Source organism: Lolium rigidum, unplaced genomic scaffold (assembly GCF_022539505.1).
Source record: "Lolium rigidum isolate FL_2022 unplaced genomic scaffold, APGP_CSIRO_Lrig_0.1 contig_17705_1, whole genome shotgun sequence".
In the NCBI taxonomy this organism is placed as follows: Eukaryota; Viridiplantae; Streptophyta; class Magnoliopsida; order Poales; family Poaceae; genus Lolium; species Lolium rigidum.
The window spans coordinates 155470-174353 of record NW_025899911.1 but is presented as its reverse complement, the minus strand read 5'-3'; the positions used below and the strand labels follow the sequence as shown (position 1 = coordinate 174353).

At 48.6% G+C, this 18884-nt stretch overlaps 1 protein-coding gene across 1 annotated transcript in view; it reads right to left on the bottom strand.

The window, feature by feature from the left end:
- Positions 1 to 2986: 2986 nt before the first annotated feature.
- Positions 2987 to 18884, bottom strand: part of LOC124680500 (subtilisin-like protease SBT5.3) — a 40121-nt gene continuing 24223 nt past the window's right edge. The window contains exons 5-11 of the mRNA XM_047215552.1: positions 5728 to 6020; positions 5563 to 5660; positions 5183 to 5456; positions 4466 to 5101; positions 4135 to 4380; positions 3893 to 4007; positions 2987 to 3775 (exon numbers count right to left, since the gene is read on the bottom strand). Coding sequence (XP_047071508.1) covers positions 2987 to 3775; positions 3893 to 4007; positions 4135 to 4380; positions 4466 to 5101; positions 5183 to 5456; positions 5563 to 5660; positions 5728 to 6020 — 2451 coding nt within the window. The remainder of the gene's footprint in view (positions 3776 to 3892; positions 4008 to 4134; positions 4381 to 4465; positions 5102 to 5182; positions 5457 to 5562; positions 5661 to 5727; positions 6021 to 18884) is intronic.

Genomic DNA, 18884 nt, shown 5'->3' with positions numbered 1-18884 from the left:
CAGCTGCAGCCCAAAACCGCTCTCGTCCGCTATATATCCCAGTCGGCGCAGCGGATGCAGGTCAAACCCCATCCGCCTCTCCGCTGCTTCCGCTCCCGTTGACGAGAAATCCGCCCCATTACTCCACTCTCCGGCGAGCAATCGCGTTCCTCCCACGCCCGCAAGAGCCATGGTGTCCGACGGAGGTCTAGGAGGCCGCGGCGGAGGGAGGGTGGGCGGCGCCGGATCCCATTCGGCCCCCACCCGCAAGCTGAACGCCGCCGAGGAGCTCGAGCGGGACCGTCGGGCCTCTGACGCCGCCTGCATCCGCGGTAATTACCAGTACCTCCACCATGGCCTAAAGCCGCCGCGCGAAAGTCGTTGTTCTACCGTGACCTGCAGACGTCGAGGTCCCGAGATCCGCCGCCACGCCGCTCGAGCTTTAGCGAGGCATCGAGCTCAAGCGCCTCGCCCCGGAGCCGCGGTTCGACCCGGGCGACTACGCGGAGGACGACGACATCCCCACCCTCGCCACCAAGCTTGAGCTTGCCGCCCCCGCGCTGATGGCCGGTGACTTCATTCCCGATTTGGCCCTGGCACGGTGAGGAAGCTGGTGGAGGAGCAGAGCCGCCGTGACGCCGAGAAGGAGGAATGGCTCCGTGAGTAGGCGCGCCTGCTACATCGAGATCGATGACAGCGACCGAGCTCGAGCCAGCTCCGCCGCTGCGGCACAAAGCTCTCCGGTGAGCTGTATTTTGGTGGTCTCAGCGGCCGCGGCGGCGCCATTGACGTAGAAAGCAGAGCACTGGGCTCCGCTGCTTCATCCCCTGTCTATCAAAATGTAGCAAACAAAATCTAGCGTGAATGTTTGTTTTAAATTATGCAGTTTGATTTGCTGCTTCTGATCTGCGCCGTCCTTTTTTAATCCGGATATATGCTTTATGGGGGGCCTGGATAGATGCTTTTGGGGTTTGGGGATCTGCTGGAGATGCTCTAAAGCAATTCAGATATATTTGACTTTTTTCTGAAGCAACACCACTGAACTGATGTGGTAAAACTTCTTGCTTTTCCAGGTATTTGGATCAAGTACCTACATAGGGGTTGGGATAGTTTTCTTTTCTGGCATCTGCTTCTCTCTTTTCTCCCCGGCGTTCAACCTAGACACCAACGACCAGTGGCACACCTTGAAAGACGGTGTCCCACATCTGGTAGTCTACACCGCCTTCTTCTACTTCTCGATTTCGTGCTTCATCATAGGTATCGGGTTGAACATCTTGTTCCTATACCGACCAATGGCCGGTGTGCCAAAGTCTTCATTCAAGGCCTATCTGAATGACTGGGAAGGCAGGCAATGGGCTCTTCTTGCCGGTTTCCTTTGCGGTTTCGGCAATGGCTTCCAGTTCATGGGTGGTCAGGCTGCTGGTTATGCCGCTGCTGATGCTGTTCAGGTTTGTCTAATCAATGTCAAGTCTGATGCTGTTCCTCTACCCACATGTTTGCAATATCTGATTCAATATGTTGAAGCAATATACAGTTTTTTGAGCATATGTTGTGGCCAATTGGCCACACAAATATAATATTTTACTTTTAAGATGGTAGCAACAGAGAAAGTAGGGAACTTTTCTGCACCTATATATATGATTCTAACTGCTTCAGCATTGCTGTTCGTCAGGCCTTGCCACTCGTGAGCACATTCTGGGGCATCCTGCTATTCGGGGAGTACCGGAAATCATCGAAGAAAACGTACACCCTGCTCGCCTTCATGCTGGTTATGTTCATTGCCGCTGTAGCAACGCTCATGGCTTCATCAGGTCACAGGAGCACAAAGTGATCTGCTGCCCCATCCTTTTATCTTATCTTCTAGTTTGCAACTCTTTCTGTCATAACTCGTAAGATCACTACCAAATCATAATGTTTGATGCCATGTGAAGTTGAACTTCGAATTCCAATGTTCAAACTGATGCATGGCCCAATAAGTTGGTTGGTTTGGTTCGGTACGTGACTACAAAATAAGCATCTTGGTTCTGCACAATTGGCATTCTACTCATGCACAGAATACAGCGAATAGAGTAGTACCATGTTTGTAAACCAAACAGATAACAACTTTACAGAGTATTTCCAGGCAAAATCGCATGCATGGACGAGCATTCCTTACAAGAAAGGCATATGTCCATGTTATTATTGCAAACAAGTGTGTTTTCACTCTGTTAATATGAGCAGATTATTGGGAGTTGTTCAGCTCCAATTTGAACATCGGAAAAAAACCAGCAGCTGGCAAAGCATCCCATTTTGAGAGTGGACTTTTGGAGCAGGTGCTTGGTGAGCACCCGTATCCATACCGTGTATACTGCATCAAGATTCGTGCAAATTCTTTTTGTTCCCCTCTCAAACAATTTCTCATTTTTGTATCTCTCGCACCACACATTTTTTGAAAAAAATCTTTTGCAGATCACTTAAACATAACAATTAGAACATGGGAAAAATATTTTGGATTTTTTATTTCATTGTGTAAATATATATTTCAAGAATTTATTTTGAATTTTAAATAATTTGAAATTTGAAATTGCACAAAAAAAATTCCGAGCTATTTTTGTCTCATTCCATTTGTTATTTTTTAGTGAATTGCAAAAAAATCAAATCGAAATATTACGTAATTTAAGAGATATAAAAAAGAGAAAATGAAAAAGTGTGAGGGTGCGCAGAGCGCACCTGCTCTCTCACACTTTTCCCCATTTTCCATCCACAGAACATCGATCACAGCTATAATCATATCGAACCAGCGACACTAAATCCATTATATCCATGTTATTCAATAGCTGTATCATGTATGGATTCAAACGTGCCACAGATAATTTAACTGCTAATTACCAAAACCACCACAAGAGTAATTCTTTTCTTCCTCTCCCTATCTGATCTGATTACTTCCTAATTAACCAAAACCTGCCTAAGCTCGAAAAGAAAAAGAAAAACAACCTCTCGATCTCCTAATCCTACGACCTTAGCTTCTTCATACGATCCTGGGCCTTTGGACGAGGAGAGGACTCCGCACCTGGTGGTTGCCGGTCCCGTCGGACCAAACGAGAGCACCGAACGCGTACCCGCCGGCGCCCTCCGGCCTGGGCACGACGGGGACCTTCTCCGCGAAGGTCACGTGGAACTCCTTCTCCTCGCCCACTGCCCCGAACGCCAGCGTCGGCGGCGTCACCGTCACCTGCACCCCCACGGGCTCCACGACGGCGGCCGTGTATGTGGTTTGCTGCGCCGGGCCGACGTTCGTGACCCTGCGGCGCACCGTCCTCGGCTCGGCGAGGGCCGGGATGGTGAAGGTCGGGTAGTTGAGGTCCTGCACGGCGACGGGGGACGCCGGGCACTGGTAGGGCACCCCGTTGAAGAGTTCCATGGCTGTGGCGTTGTACCCGAGCGTGCAAAGGAAGCCGAGGTAGTCGGCGGTGGAGGCGTCGTAGACGAGGCCCGGGTCGAGCGCGCGGGCCGGGAAGACGTGGCCGGAGCCGTAGGCGAAGGGCGTGGCCTTCTCCAGGAACGGGTCCAGGATCGGCCGCTTCTCCATGTCCAGGTCGGTCGCGGTGGTCATGATGGCCGACTTGATGGCGGCGGGGCTCCAGTCGGGGTGGACGGTCCTGACGAGGCCGGCGATGCCGGCCACGTGCGGTGTCGACATGGACGTGCCGGATATGGCGTTAAAGGCGACGCGGCGCGGGTCCCAGGGCCGGTCTGACGGCGCCGCCTGGCCGCTCCACGCGGCGATGATGCTCACCCCCGGCGCCGTCACGTCTGGCTGCATGCATGCATGACCACAAAATCATTTACAATGGAACAAGTAGATGATCTGAGAGAAAAAAAATATAGAAATGTAAGAGAACAGATTGTGCTCAGTTATGGAAATTAAGAGAACCTTCAGGATCTGCCGGTTGAGGATGTTGGGCCCCTGAGACGAGAAATCGGCCATGATAGGCGCCGGCGTCATGCCGACCACCGTCCTCGCCTTGGTGATGAAGCCAGACGGCGTCCTTCACACGGACACAAATTGGTTGATACACTCAGGAATTGCAAGTCGAATTTGTGGCAAAAGTTGTTAAATTTGAGGTTCTGTATGTCTCATTGGATAGTACGTTGCAGGAGGATCGGCTGGCTTACGGGGTGGATTTGATGTAGGCCAAGAGCGCGAGCCCGTCGGTGTAGCTGATGTGCAGGGCCGGGAGGATGTGCGCGTCGGCGGTGACGGTGCTCCCGCTGTCCTCGTCGTTAACGAGGACCATCCCGACGCCGCCGGCTCGCCGGACGGCCTCGCCCTTCTCTATCCTGCGGTTGGCTCCTTTGACACACACCACGATTTTCCCCCTCACCTTGGCCGCGTCCAGGGTTTCCAGCTTGCACAGCCGACTGCATAGATGGCATCCACAAGTAGTAAGTGCAAGCTAGCAAGGCAAGATTATTATTGTGATCCAAGTTCAGCGTGCGTGCATACGCGTCATCGACCGTGCTGTTTGGAGCGACGGCGTCGGTGGCGACGATCATGGGGTAGAACATCTTCCCTCGCAGCGACGTCTCCGACAGGCTCTGCCCTCCGACCCTAGTTTTGTTGAAGACGAGGTAGGCCGTGAAGCCCCTGTCGGTGGTGCTGGCGGCGACGGTGACGACCCACGGCGCGAGGTTGTTGACGGTGCCGAAGTCCGGCCCGTTGTTGCCGGCGGAGCACACAACGGTGATGCCGGCCTTGACGGCGTGGAGCGACCCGATGGCCACGGCATCCTCGAGGAAATCCCTAGGGTCGCCGCCCAGGGACGCCGTGATGATGTGCACGCCATCGGCGATGGCGGCCTCGAAGGCGGCCAGGATGTCGGCGTCGAAGCACTGGGTGTCGTTTACTTCCGGGCTGAAGCAGACGCGGTACGCCGCCACGCGCGCGAGCGGGGAGCCGCCCCTGGCCGTGCCGTTGCCGTAGCCGAAGGCGTTGGCGCCGCGCACGGAGGAGCCGCCCGCCGTGGCCAGCGTGTGCGACCCGTGGCCGTCGTCGTCTCGCGGCGTGTTCTGCCTGTCGCCGAGGGGAGCGCCGGCCGCCGACCCGTACCCCTTGTTGAAGTAGCGCGCCCCGATGAGCTTGCTGCACGAGCGCACGAAATCAATATATCAGCAAACGAACACGTACGTACAGCTGAAATATATAGTCAAGGTACATATATACCTGTTGCACTGGAACTGGGGGTCGTGCTCGTTCTGGCAGATCCCCTTCCAGGTGTCCGGAATCGCTCCCATCTCGCCGTCGTTGAAGCTCAGCGACTCCGGCCACACGCCCGAGTCGAGGTTTCCGATGATGACGTCCTCGCCGTACCTGGCCACCTCCCACGCCGACCACTTGGGGACCTCGCCAGCTCTCTCGAGACCCAGGAACTCCCAGGACCTCGTCGTCTGCATCGTGAGGCCTCTGTTCGGGAACACCGAGACCACGTCGGGGCGCTCTGCAACACGCACGCGCGCACATCCAGAACATGAGAATGTTAGGCGCTTCAATCAATACGTGCAAGGATCTAGATAAGTAAAAAAGGCTCGTGTACGTCGGCTCACCGGCGATGGCTGCGGCGACGCCGGGATCGAGGTTGGCGGCGAAGCCGTTGATGTTCTTGGTGTAGGAGTAGAAGATGGCGTTGCGCGCCATCTCACGGCTGCACGAACCGATCGATCGATCAACCATGGCACATTCATATCAGAACTAGGTACGAATACACTTACTCTCCTAAGACGGAGCCAAGGATGTCGTAGTGCGACTCGGTGACCGCCTCTGTCGACACGCCGAGGCCATGGGAGCGGCCGCCGAGGTACACGATGTACCCCGACGACGACGACTGCTGCGTCCCGGAGGCGAGCGCGCGCGGAGCGCCCTGCAGCAGCGAGCAGAGGAAGAAGGAAGCTGCTAGTGTGAGGAGGATCCGGCGCGTGGACTCAGCTGCCGCCGCCGCCGTGCCGGTCTCCATGCCCAGGTGCACGTACGGGAGGAACGATCGGTGAGTGTGGCAGGAAGCTGGCTATAAAGGAGGAGTGGAGGCGGTGTGAGTGAGGCAGGAGGACCGTGTCTTACTTGCAGCTCGTAATTCGCGTCGGCAGTTTCGCTAGATCTGCTCGATGGAAATCGGTTACAGAGGTAACTGCCGCCATTCGTGTGCATGAAAGCACTGCAACCGATCCAGATGGACTATGGACTGCATGCAAATAGAAGGTCGTATCTAATGGCCCAATTAAGTGAAGTATTTTGCGATTACAAGAGTGACAACTTTTTACAAAAAAAAAAGGAGGCACACATTTTCTTTTCGAAATAATATATTACTGCCCAAATACATCAAAGTCCCTTTTTCCATACTACTTAGGCAGTAATATATTCCCTTCGTCAACATCTATTAGAAAACAGAACAATGTCCCTTTTTTATAAATGGAATATATTACTGCCAGATACATCCCGGCTTTGCAACAGCATAATGTTTAGAGCCAAACATAAACATCAAAGAAGAAAAAGAGGAAGAAAAAAAAGAAAACAAAGACTAAGTAGATGCGGATCCACTATCACGTCTTTTTCGATTCACAAGGATCGAATACTTATGGTAAAAAGGATAGGAGAATTTTTAATTATTCAACGTCGTGTCCAATGATGACCAACGGCCATTGAAATTTATTCTATCCTTCTATTTTTATAAAGAGAATTTAGATTCCAAAGCTTACATGCCATAAACAGAAAAAAGGGACCTACATCGAATATGCAATGCCTAAACTATTTACATTAGGGGAAGTACAGCGGGCGCTAAGGCCTAGACGCTGGGGTCAATTTCCTGGGAGATCCGCAGTTACGGATTCTATTCCTAGCGTCCATGCGCCATCGACACAAGATGTAGCGGCGGCTGCTTAGTTTATTTTTTTAGAGTAAAATGCATCGGTAATACTAGAACTTGGAGAGGACAATCGATACGGTCACCGATCTTAGGAATACAACACGTACAATCACTAAATACGACACACGTCCCATTGCAGTCATTGTGGGGTGTACAACGTGGGTATTCGGAGGTATCTCGTGATGTGGACTTGTTTGGTCCCGAATGTCTGAGAACCGGAGCGGGGCGGCCATGTTCTTTTTTGCAAAACCACCCTCGCCCACCCGTTGAATTGTGTCTGAACCACTACACTCACAACGAGCTTCAATGTGCCATCAGGGGACATGCCTGTAGAACGGTTGAAGAACAATGAGCATACGAAGATGTAGGATAACGTTGCATAGAAAACAAAAATTTTCCTACCGCGAACACGCAATCCAAGCCAAGATGCAATCTAGAAGACGGTAGCAACGAGGGGATATCGAGTCTCATCCTTGAAGAGATTCCAAAGCCTACAAGATGAGGCTCTTGTTGCTGCGGTAGACGTTCACTTGCCGCTTGCAAAAGCGCGTAGAAGATCTTGATCACGATCGGTTCCGGCGCCACGAACGGGCAGCACCTCCGTACTCGGTCACACGTTCGGTTGTTGATGAAGACGACATCCACCTCCCGTTCCAGCGGGCAGCTGAAGTAGTAGCTCCTCTTGAATCCGACAGCACGACGGCGTGGTATCGGTGGCGGTGGAGAACTCCGGCGGAGCTTCGCTAAAGCGAGCGGGAGCTATGGAGGAGAGGGGGGCGGCTAGGGTTTGGGAGGGGGTGGCCGGCCACTCAAGGGGGCGGCCAGGTTGTGGTCTTGGGGTGGCCGGCCCCCTCCCTTGGCCCCTCATTATATAGGTGGATCCCCAAGAGTTGGTCTCCAAGTCTTCGAATAAGACCCGAACCAAAACCTTCCAAAAGAGAGGGAAACCTAGCCAAGCTAGGACTCCCACCAAAGGTGGGAGTTCCACCTCCCATATGGGGGGTGGCCGGCCCCCAAAGGGGGAGTCCACTTGGGACTCCTCCCCCACTAGGGTTGGCCGGCCATGGAGGTGGAGTCCCATGTGGACTCCACCTTTCTTGGTGGTTTCTTCCGGACTTTTCTAGAACCTTCTAGAACCTTCTAGAACCTTCCATAGAACCTTCCGCGACATTTTAATTCACATAAAATGACATCCTATATATGAATCTTATTCTCCGGACCATTCCGGAACTCCTCGTGATGTCCGGGATCTCATCAGGGACTCAGAACAAATATTCGAACTCCATTCCATATTCAAGTACTACCATTTCAACATCCAACTTTAAGTGTGTCACCCTACGGTTCGTGAACTATGCGGACATGGTTGAGTACTCACTCCGACCAATAACCAATAGCGGGATCTGGAGATCCACAATGGCTCCCACATATTCAACGATGACTTTAGTGATCGAATGAACCATTCACATATAATACCAATTCCCTTTGTCTCGCGATATTTTACTTGTCCGAGGTTTGATCTTCGGTATCACTCTATACCTTGTTCAACCTCGTCTCACGACAAGTACTCTTTACTCGTACCGTGGTATGTGGTCTCTTATGAACTTATTCATATGCTTGCAAGACATTAGACGACATTCCACCGAGAGGGCCCAGAGTATATCTATCCGTCATCGGGATGGACAAATCCCACTGTTGATCCATATTCCTCAACTCATACTTTCCGGATACTTAATCCCACCTTTATAACCACCCATTTACGCAGTGGCTTTTGGTGTAATCAAAGTACCTTTCCGGTATAAGTGATTTACATGATCTCATGGTCATAAGGACTAGGTAATTATGTATTGAAAGCTTATAGCAAATAACTTAATGACGAGATCTTATGCTACGCTTAATATGGGTGTATCCATTACATCATTCATACAATGATATAACCTTGTTATTAATAACATACAATGTTCATGATTATGAAACTAATCATCCATTAATCAACAAGCTAGTTAAGAGGCATACTAGGGACTCTTTGTTGTTTACATATCACACATGTATCAATGTTTCGGTTAATACAATTATAGCATGGTATATAAACATTTATCATAAACATAAAGATATATAATAACCACTTTTATTATTGCCTCTTGGGCATATCTCCAACGAGTCTCCCACTTGCACTAGAGTCAATAATCTAGATTACATTGTAAGGAACCTAACACCCATGGCATTCGGTGTTGGTCATGCTTTGCCCTAGGGAGAGCTTTAGTCAACGGATCTGCTACATTCGGATCAGTGTGTACTTTGCAAATCTTTACTTCTCCATCTTCGATGTACTCGCGAATCGAGTGGTAACGCAGCTTGATATGCTTCGACCTCTTGTGTGACCTTGGTTCTTGTGCATTGGCGATGGCACCCATGTTGTCACGAGTATATGACTAGTGGGTCCAATGCACTAGGAACCACACCGAGCTCTACAATGAACCTCTTCATCCATACCGCTTCGATGAAGCCTCGAAGCCGCTATGTACTCCGATTCCGTTGAAGATTTCGCCCATCGTGCACTTGCTTCGAGCTTGCCCGACCTAACTGCAGCACCATTCAATATAAACACGTACCCAGACTGTGACTTAGAGTCATCAGGATCAGTGTTCCAACTTGCATCGGTGTAACTTGTTACAACGAGCTCTTGGTCACCTCCATAACAAAGAAACATATCCTTAGTTCTTTTCAAGTACTTCAGGATATTCTTGACCGCTGTCTAGTGCTCCATTCCTGGATCACTTTGATATCTGCTAGTCAAACTAACAGCATGCGCTATATCCGGTCTTGTACATAGCATGGCATACATAATAGAGCCTACTGCCGAAGCATAGGGGATCTGATTCATCCTTTCTCTTTCATCTGCCGTAGCTGGTCCTTGAGTCTTATTCAAGACCTTGCACTAGTAACATAGGTAAAAACCCTTTCTTACTTTCGTCCATTCTAAACTTCTTTAGAATCTTGTCCGAGTATGTACTCTGTGATAGCCCTATTAGGCGTCTTGATCTATCTCTATAAATCTTGATGCCTAATATATATGATGCTTCACCAAGGTCTTTCATTGAAAAACTGTTATTCAAATAACCTTTTACCCTGCTTAATAGTTCTATATCATTCCCAATCAATAATATGTCATCTACATATAATATCAGGAATGCTACAGAGCTCCCACTCACTTTCTTGTAAATACGAGGCCTCTCCATGACACCTGTATAAACCCGAAGTCTTTGATTACCTTATCAAAGCGTCGGTTCCAACTTCTTGATGCTTGCTTCGGTCCATAGATTGAACGCTGAAGTTTGCATACTTTGTCGAGCATTTTTAGGATCGACAAAACCTTTGGGTTGTACCATATACAACTCTTCCTCAATGTCTCCATTAAGGAACGCCGTTTTGACATCCATCCGCCAAATCTCATAATCGAAAAATGCAGCTATTGCTAACAAAATCCTCACAGATTTTAGCTTCGCTACGGGTGAGAAAGTCTCATCGTAGTCAACTCCTTGAATTTGTCGGAAACCCTTTGCGACAAGTCGAGCTTTATAGACGAGTAATATTACCATCGGCATCTGTTTTTCTCTTGAAGATCCATTTATTCTCGACAGCCTTTCGGCTATCGGGTAAGTCTACCAAAGTCCATACTTTGTTATCATACATGGATCCCATTTCGGATTTCATGGCTTCTTGCCATTTGTTGGAATCTGGGCTCATCATCGCTTCTTCATATGTCGCAGGGTCCTCATCATTGTTATCCACAATCATGACATTTAGACAAGGATCATACCAATCAGGAGTGGCACGTTCCCTTGTCGATGTGCGAGGTTCAGTAGTTTCTTCGTTCGAAGTTTCATGATCATTATCATTAGCTTCCTCTGTTGCCGGTGTAGGCGGTACGAGTACAACTTCCGATGCTGCGCTACTCCGATCAACGAGTATAGATTCATTAATCTCATCGAGTTCTACTTTTCTTCCAGTCACTTCTTTAGTGAGAAATTCTTTCTCAAGAAAGGTTCCGTTTTTAGCAACAAAGATTTTGCCTTCGGATCTGTGATAGAAAGTGTACCCTATAGTTTCCTTAGGGTATCCTATGAAGATGCATTTCTCCGCTTTGGGTTCTAGCTTGTCCGGTTGTAACTTTTTTACATAGGCTTCGCAACCCCAAACTTTAAGGAACGACGACTTAGGTTTCTTATTAAACCATAATTCATACGGTGTCGTTTCTACGGATTTTGATGGTGCTCTATTTAAAGTGAATGCGGCTGTCTCTAATGCATAACTCCAAAATGATAACGGCAAATCGGTAAGAGACATCATAGAACGAACCATATCTAAGAGAGTTCGATTACGACGTTCGGACACACCGTTTCGTTGTGGTGTTCCCGGCGGTGTCAATTGTGAAAGTATTCCGCATTTCTTTAAATGCATGCCAAACTCATAACTCAGATATTCACCTCCACGATCAGATCGTAGAAATTTGATCTTCTTGTTACGTTGATTTTCTACTTCACTTTGGAGTTCCTTAAACTTCTCGAAAGTTTCGGATTTATGTTTCATGAAATAGATATACCCATATCTACTCGGATCATCTCGTGAAGGTTAGAACATAACGATAACCACCGCGCGATGCTACACTCATTGGTCCGCACACATCGGTATGTATGATTTCCAATAAGTCGGTAGCTCGCTCCATCATACCGAGAAAATGGAGTCTTAGTCATTTTTCCCATTAGACATGCTTCGCATCTATCAAGTGACTCAAAGTCAAGTGATTCAAGTAATCCATCGGTATGGAGTTTCTTCATGCGTTTCACTCTAATATGACCAAGACGACGAGTGCCACATATAAGTAGAATTATCATTCAATTTAATTCGCTTAGCATCAATGTTATGTATATGCGTATCACTACTATCGAGATCTAATAGAAATAAGCCATTCTTTTGTGGTGCTCGACCATAAAAGATATTATTCATAAAAATAGAACAACCATTATTCTCGGACTTGAATGAATAACCGTCTTGCATTAAACAAGATCCGGATATAATGTTCATGCTTAACGCAGGTACATAATAACAATTATTTAGGCTTAAAACTAATCCCGAAGGTAGATGTAGAGGAAGTGTGCCGACTGCGATCACATTGACCTTGGATCCGTTTCCAACGCGCATCGTCACTTCATCCTTCCGTAGTTGTCGTTTATTCTTTAGTTCCTGTTTCGAGTTACAAATATGAGCAACCGAACCAGTATCAAATACCCAGGTACTAGAACGAGAACTAGTGAGATAAACATCTATAACATGTATATCGAGATATACCTTCTTTCTTCTTCTTGACAAGGCCGCTCTTCGGATCCGCTAAATACTTGGAGCAATTACGCTTCCGGTGTCCCTTCTCTTTGCGGTAATAGCACTCAGCATCGGGCTTAGGGCCGTTCTTAGGTTTCATAGGAGGCGTGGCAGCTTTCTTGCCACCCTTCTTGAATTTTCCCTTAGACTTGCCCTGTTTCTTGAAGCTGGTGGTCTTGTTGACCATCAACACTTGGTGCTCTTTCTTGATCTCAATCTCAGCAGCTTTTAACATGCCAAAGAGTTCGGGTAACTCCTTGTTCATGTTCTGCATATTGTAGTTCATCACAAAGTTCTTGTAACTTGGTGGCGAGTGATTGAAGGACACGATTAATCCCCAGTCACGTTAGGAATCACTATTCCCAAGTCACCGAGTTTCTTCGCATGCCCGGTCATGGCGAGCATGTGCTCACTAATGGAGCTGCCTTCTTCCATCATACCAGCTGAAGAAATGTTTCGATGCTTCATAGCATTCCACGGCCGCATGAGTCTCAAAAATAGCTTTCAGCTCATTCATCAACTCATGAGGATCGTGGTGCTCAAAACGTTTTTGAAGATCGGATTCCAGACTGCACATGATGGCACACTGAACTTGAGAGTACCGAGTTTTCCGAGTCTCGTAAACAGCTTTTACTTCATCGGTTTCAGTTTACGCGGAGGGTCACCTAGCGGTGCATCAAGCACATATTGCAGATTTCCGCCGAGAGGAAGATCCCCACATGACGGAACCGGTCGGTGAAGTTGCTACCGTTGCTCTTAAGCTTTTCTTTCTCTAGGAACTGGTTAAAATTGATTGAGGACGCCATCTCTACAACATATATTTGCAATAGTTTAGACTAAGTTTATGACAAAATGAGTTCAAATTTTAATTCAACATAATTAAAAATCTAGGTGAACTCCCACTCAAAACAATATCCCTCGCATTGTCTTAGTGATCACACGAACCAAATCCACCGCACCTAAACCCGATCATCACGAGAAAAGGTGTGATTTTAATGGCGAACACTCAAAGTGTTCATCATATCAATCATATGATTCATGCTCTACCTTTCGGTATCATGTGTTCCGAGACCATGTCTGTACATGCTAGGCTCGTCAAGGCCACCTTAGTATCCGCATGTGCAAAACTGTCTTGCACCCGTTGTATGTACTTATCGAATCTATCACACCCGATCATCACGAGATGCTTCGAAACGACAAGACTTGATAACGGTGCTACTAAGGATGAACACTTTATTATCTTGAGATTTTAGTGAGGGATCATCTTATAATGCTACCGTCGCGATCTAAGCAAAATAAGATGCATAAAAGGATTAACATCACATGCAGTTCATATGTGATATGATATGGCCCTTTTGTCTTTGCGCCTTTGATCTTCATCTCCAAAGCACGGACATGATCTCCATCATCTTTGGGCATGATCTCCATCATCGTCGGCGTAGCGTCAAGGTCAATGGCGCCGTCTTCATGATTGTCTTCCATGTAGCAACTATTACAACTACTTTGAAATACTACTCAACATGAAATTTAAAGACAACCATAAGGCTCCTGCCGGTTGCCACAATACAATAATGATCATCTCATACATATTCATCATCATATTATGGCCATATCACATCACCAAACCCTGCAAAAACAAGTTAGACGCTCTCTAATTTGGTTTGCATATTTTACGTGGTTTAGGGTTTTCGATATAGATCTAATCTACCTACGAACATGAACCACAATGTTGATACTAATGTTGTCAATAGAAGAGTAAATTGAATCTTTACTATAGTAGGAGAGACGAGACACCCGCAAAGCCTCTTATGCAATACAAGTTGCATGTCGAACGAGGAACAAGTCTCATGAACGCGGTCATGTAAAGTTAGTCCGAGCCGCTTCATCCCACTATGCTATAAAGATGCAAAGTACTCAACTAAAGATAACAAGAGCATCAACGCCCACAAACCATTGTGTTCTACTCGTGCAACCATCTATGCATAGACACGGCTCGATACCACTCGTAGGATAACGTTGCATAGAAAACAAAAATTTTCCTACCGCGAACACGCAATCCAAGCCAAGATGCAATCTAGAAGACGGTAGCAACGAGGGGATATCGAGTCTCACCCTTGAAGAGATTCCAAAGCCTACAATATGAGGCTCTTGTTGCTGCGGTAGACGTTCACTTGCCGCTTGCAAAAGCGCGTAGAAGATCTTGATCACGATCGGTTCCGGCGCCACGAACGGGCAGCACCTCCGTACTCGGTCACACGTTCGGTTGTTGATGAAGACGACATCCACCTCCCGTTCCAGCGGGCAGCGGAAGTAGTAGCTCCTCTTGAATCCGACAGCACGACGGCGTGGTATCGGTGGCGGTGGAGAACTCCGGCGGAGCTTCGCTAAAGCGCGGGGGAGCTATGGAGGAGAGGGGGGCGGCTAGGGTTTGGGAGGGGGTGGCCGGCCACTCAAGGGGGGCAGCCAGGTTGTGGTCTTGGGGTGGCCGGCCCCCTCCCTTGGCCCCTCATTATATAGGTGGATCCCCAAGAGTTGGTCTCCAAGTCTTCGAATAAGACCCGAGCCAAAACCTTCCAAAAGAGAGGGGAAACCTAGCCAAGCTAGGACTCCCACCAAAGGTGGGAGTTCCACCTCCCATATGGGGGGGGTGGCCGGCCCCCTAAGGGGGAGTCCACTTGGGACTCCTCCCCACTAGGGTTGGCCGGCCATGGAGGTGGAGTCCCATGTGGACTCCACCTTTCTTGGTGGTTTCTTCCGGACTTTTCTAGAACCTTCTAGAACCTTCCATAGAACCTTCCGCGACATTTTAATTCACATAAAATGACATCCTATATATGAATCTTATTCTCCGGACCATTCCGGAACTCCTCGTGATGTCCGGGATCTCATCCGGGACTCCGAACAAATATTCGAACTCCATTCCATATTCAAGTACTACCATTTCAACATCCAACTTTAAGTGTGTCACCCTACGGTTCGTGAACTATGCGGACATGGTTGAGTACTCACTCCGACCAATAACCAATAGCGGGATCCGGAGATCCATAATGGCTCCCACATATTCAACGATGACTTTAGTGATCGAATGAACCATTCACATATAATACCAATTCCCTTTGTCTCGCGATATTTTACTTGTCCGAGGTTTGATCTTCGGTATCACTCTATACCTTGTTCAACCTCGTCTCCGACAAGTACTCTTTACTCGTACCGTGGTATGTGGTCTCTTATGAACTTATTCATATGCTTGCAAGACATTAGACGACATTCCATCGAGAGGGCCCAGAGTATATCTATCCGTCATCGGGATGGACAAATCCCACTGTTGATCCATATGCCTCAACTCATACTTTCCGGATACTTAATCCCACCTTTATAACCACCCATTTACGCAGTGGCTTTTGGTGTAATCAAAGTACCTTTCCGATATAAGTGATTTACATGATCTCATGGTCATAAGGACTAGGTAATTATGTATTGAAAGCTTATAGCAAATAACTTAATGACGAGATCTTATGCTACGCTTAATATGGGTGTATCCATTACATCATTCATACAATGATATAACCTTGTTATTAATAACATCCAATGTTCATGATTATGAAACTAATCATCCATTAATCAACAAGCTAGTTAAGAGGCATACTAGGGACTCTTTGTTGTTTACATATCACACATGTATCAATGTTTCGGTTAATACAATTATAGCATGGTATATAAACATTTATCATAAACATAAAGATATATAATAACCACTTTTATTATTGCCTCTTGGGCATATCTCCAACAGAAGCTACGCAACATGTACCGTGAGGGTGAAAGGGCTCTGATTGCTTATTTGGAGAGACTTCTGCGTGACTGTGCAACTGTTCTATTCTTAGGGACTAACAACATGGTGCCATTGGATTACTTGGGTAGCTTGTTGGACATGGATACAATTCATGAACATGCTTGGGATAAAGATATCTTGGCATTTTGCATGGATCAAGTTGTTGAGTTCCAAGAGAAGAGGAGGTTGCAGAAGGAGTTCATGAAGCAGAATCCAACTGAACGTGTGAAGCAATTCTCCATTGGACCTTGTTTTCCCGCTCTTGTCGTAAGTTTCATGCCTATCTGTCCTTTTTTCTTGATTACATGCTACTGTCTAAGTTTTGTGGCATATTCTGATTATTTTTTGTCCTCTCCAGATTGTCTATATTGATCATCTTGACTTCCCTGTTGAGCAATTGCATGGTCATGGGTTTGACTACTCAGTCCCGAGGGCTCTCCATGTTTGTAATGATGCTTTTGAGCCAGCAATGCCTACTGATAGAAACAAGAAGACGTTGGATATATGAGTGTTTGGGAAACAACTGTAAGATGGAGTTGTTGGGGGGGATGACCCCCGGTATGCCAAAGGCATGCCAAACCGGATGGTTTGATCCATCAAGATACCGGTTTAATGTTTATACCGGAGCACGAAGTTAGGGATTTGGCTAAGTGAAGCTAAGCCGGTATCCTCAGAAGTGGTATACCGGAACCGGATAGAAAAGACACCGGGCTACCGGAAAGCAGAGCAAGTCGGCAGGACTGGTCAAAGATCCTTTCCGGAGCTAGAAGACAAAGATGAGCTAAGCAAAGTAGCTTTAAACGAAGGGCTGACGATAAAGAGGAGGATGACGAAGAAAGAAGCCGGAGGACGTCAGCCTCCCTGATTAAAGAGGACCCCGGTGTCATCTATGATTAAAGTAACTTTGTAAAGTAGTTTGTCTAGTCGAAGATGCCATTTGGGTTTCTTGCCCTGTAAGTCACCCTCTCCCCTATATAAGGAGAGGGGGCATCCCTCTCTACGGGCACGGACGAACACATGTACGCGTAGTTGAGCCTTTGTACTGAGAAACTTGTAACCTGTGGAGATCAATAAAGAAGATGATCTAGAGCGAGTTCTTCCTTATGTCTTTCTTCTTCAACCTCTAGCCTTGGCTAAGTTCTTGAGGAAACCATCCGGAAGTTCATCCCATCTAATCACAAACCCTCCCCGAATCCTCTAGCGTCCATTCGGCCCCAACTTAAGCCATCCTATGGCATCTGTCTGTTCACCACGGCGACAGTTGGCGCCCATCGTGGGGCATGAAGTGGCGCTTGCTGGAGTACATATTCGGGCGGGCATCCTCGAGGTCGCCGGCGAGCGGACGGTATCTGCGCTCGTCCAGCGCCTCTACTCCATGGACTTCATCAACGACAACGCGGGCTGCTTCGCCAACGGCGGCATCTTCCCCAAGAACGGCCGCATCATCGAGTTCGGCAGCCACCGCGTCTACTTCGGCACCGTCCCCGTGCGCCAGCGCCTCTCGCCGGTGCTGGTGGCACCGGACCCGCCAAGGTGGCTCTGTGCTGGCCGCGCCGCCGGCAGCGTCGAGGTAATGATGACCGGTGTGGTTGGTGCAGGCAAGGAAGCTGTGGATGAAGGTGCTGGTCGTGCGGCTTCGACCCGCGCGGCCAAGCCACCGCTGGAGCGCGACACTGGTGCTGCGGGAGCATCGTCCGCACCACCGGCAACACCACTCCAAGCGGCGATGAACGTGCTGGCAACGCCCATCGCGCAGAACATCGACCCGGCGGCGGCTCAGGCGGAGCTGGAGGCACAACGCCAGAAGCTGCTCGCGAACGGCGCCAACATCGTCCGGGCGCAGCGCGAGCTGAACCTAACCTTACGTGAGTACAACGCTGCCCATGGCTTTGCTTCTGTTAGCGCTCATGCTGCTAGGATACCGGAGAACCGGCTTAAAGCTCGCAATCTAGATCAGGATTTGCGTAAGGAAGTTCTTGCCGGCAAGAGTACCTCTGCATCTGTGAGCATTGTAGAGAAACCTAAATACAGTAGCCCGGATAAAACTATAAAAGCTGCTAAGGCTGCAGTAGAGCTGTGTGAATCGCTTTCCGGGGATGCTTTGGCAAAACAGCAAGAGCGTGTTAGAGAGCTACTGGAAACTATCGAGCAGCAAAATGCTGAGCAGCTGGCTAAGCTGAACAAGGCTGCGGCCTCAAAATCCGCGCGTTCAACAAAGAATGCCGGAAGCAAGTCCCATGGGCAGGCCTCGTCCCCCCATCCGGACAGAAGGAGAGAAAAAGAAATGAACGCACAACAGATGACTGTGTACGATCCGGTTCTTGCCGGAAAGCAACAAGCCGGGCAACACGATGCTGGAAGAAAAAGCCAAGGGGCAGACCGAGGCTACGTCAAAGGAGGTTATGCCGGAAACAATCATGCCGTCAGATATGAAACCGGGCAAAACTATCCAGCTGTAAGGGCAACGTATGATGATGAGGAGATGCCTCCACCAAGGTACCGGCAGGCAAGGGCCGCGTATGATGATGAGGAGATGCCTCCACCAAGGTACCGGCAGGCAAGGGCCGCGGTACCGGAACGCAACGATGAAGCTGACTCGACAAGACTTACCGCTTACCGGAACCCTTTGGGAGAGCGCGTGGTAGAAAGAAACCTGCCGGAACGGGATGCGAGGCACCGTCTGGATAGGGTGTACCTGTCTGAAATGATAGAGGCAGAGGGTCCTCCGGGTCCGAAGTGCTTTGGCCCAAGGATCATGAAAGAGCAACCACCGGTTCGCAACTTTCAGTTGCCCCGTGACACCA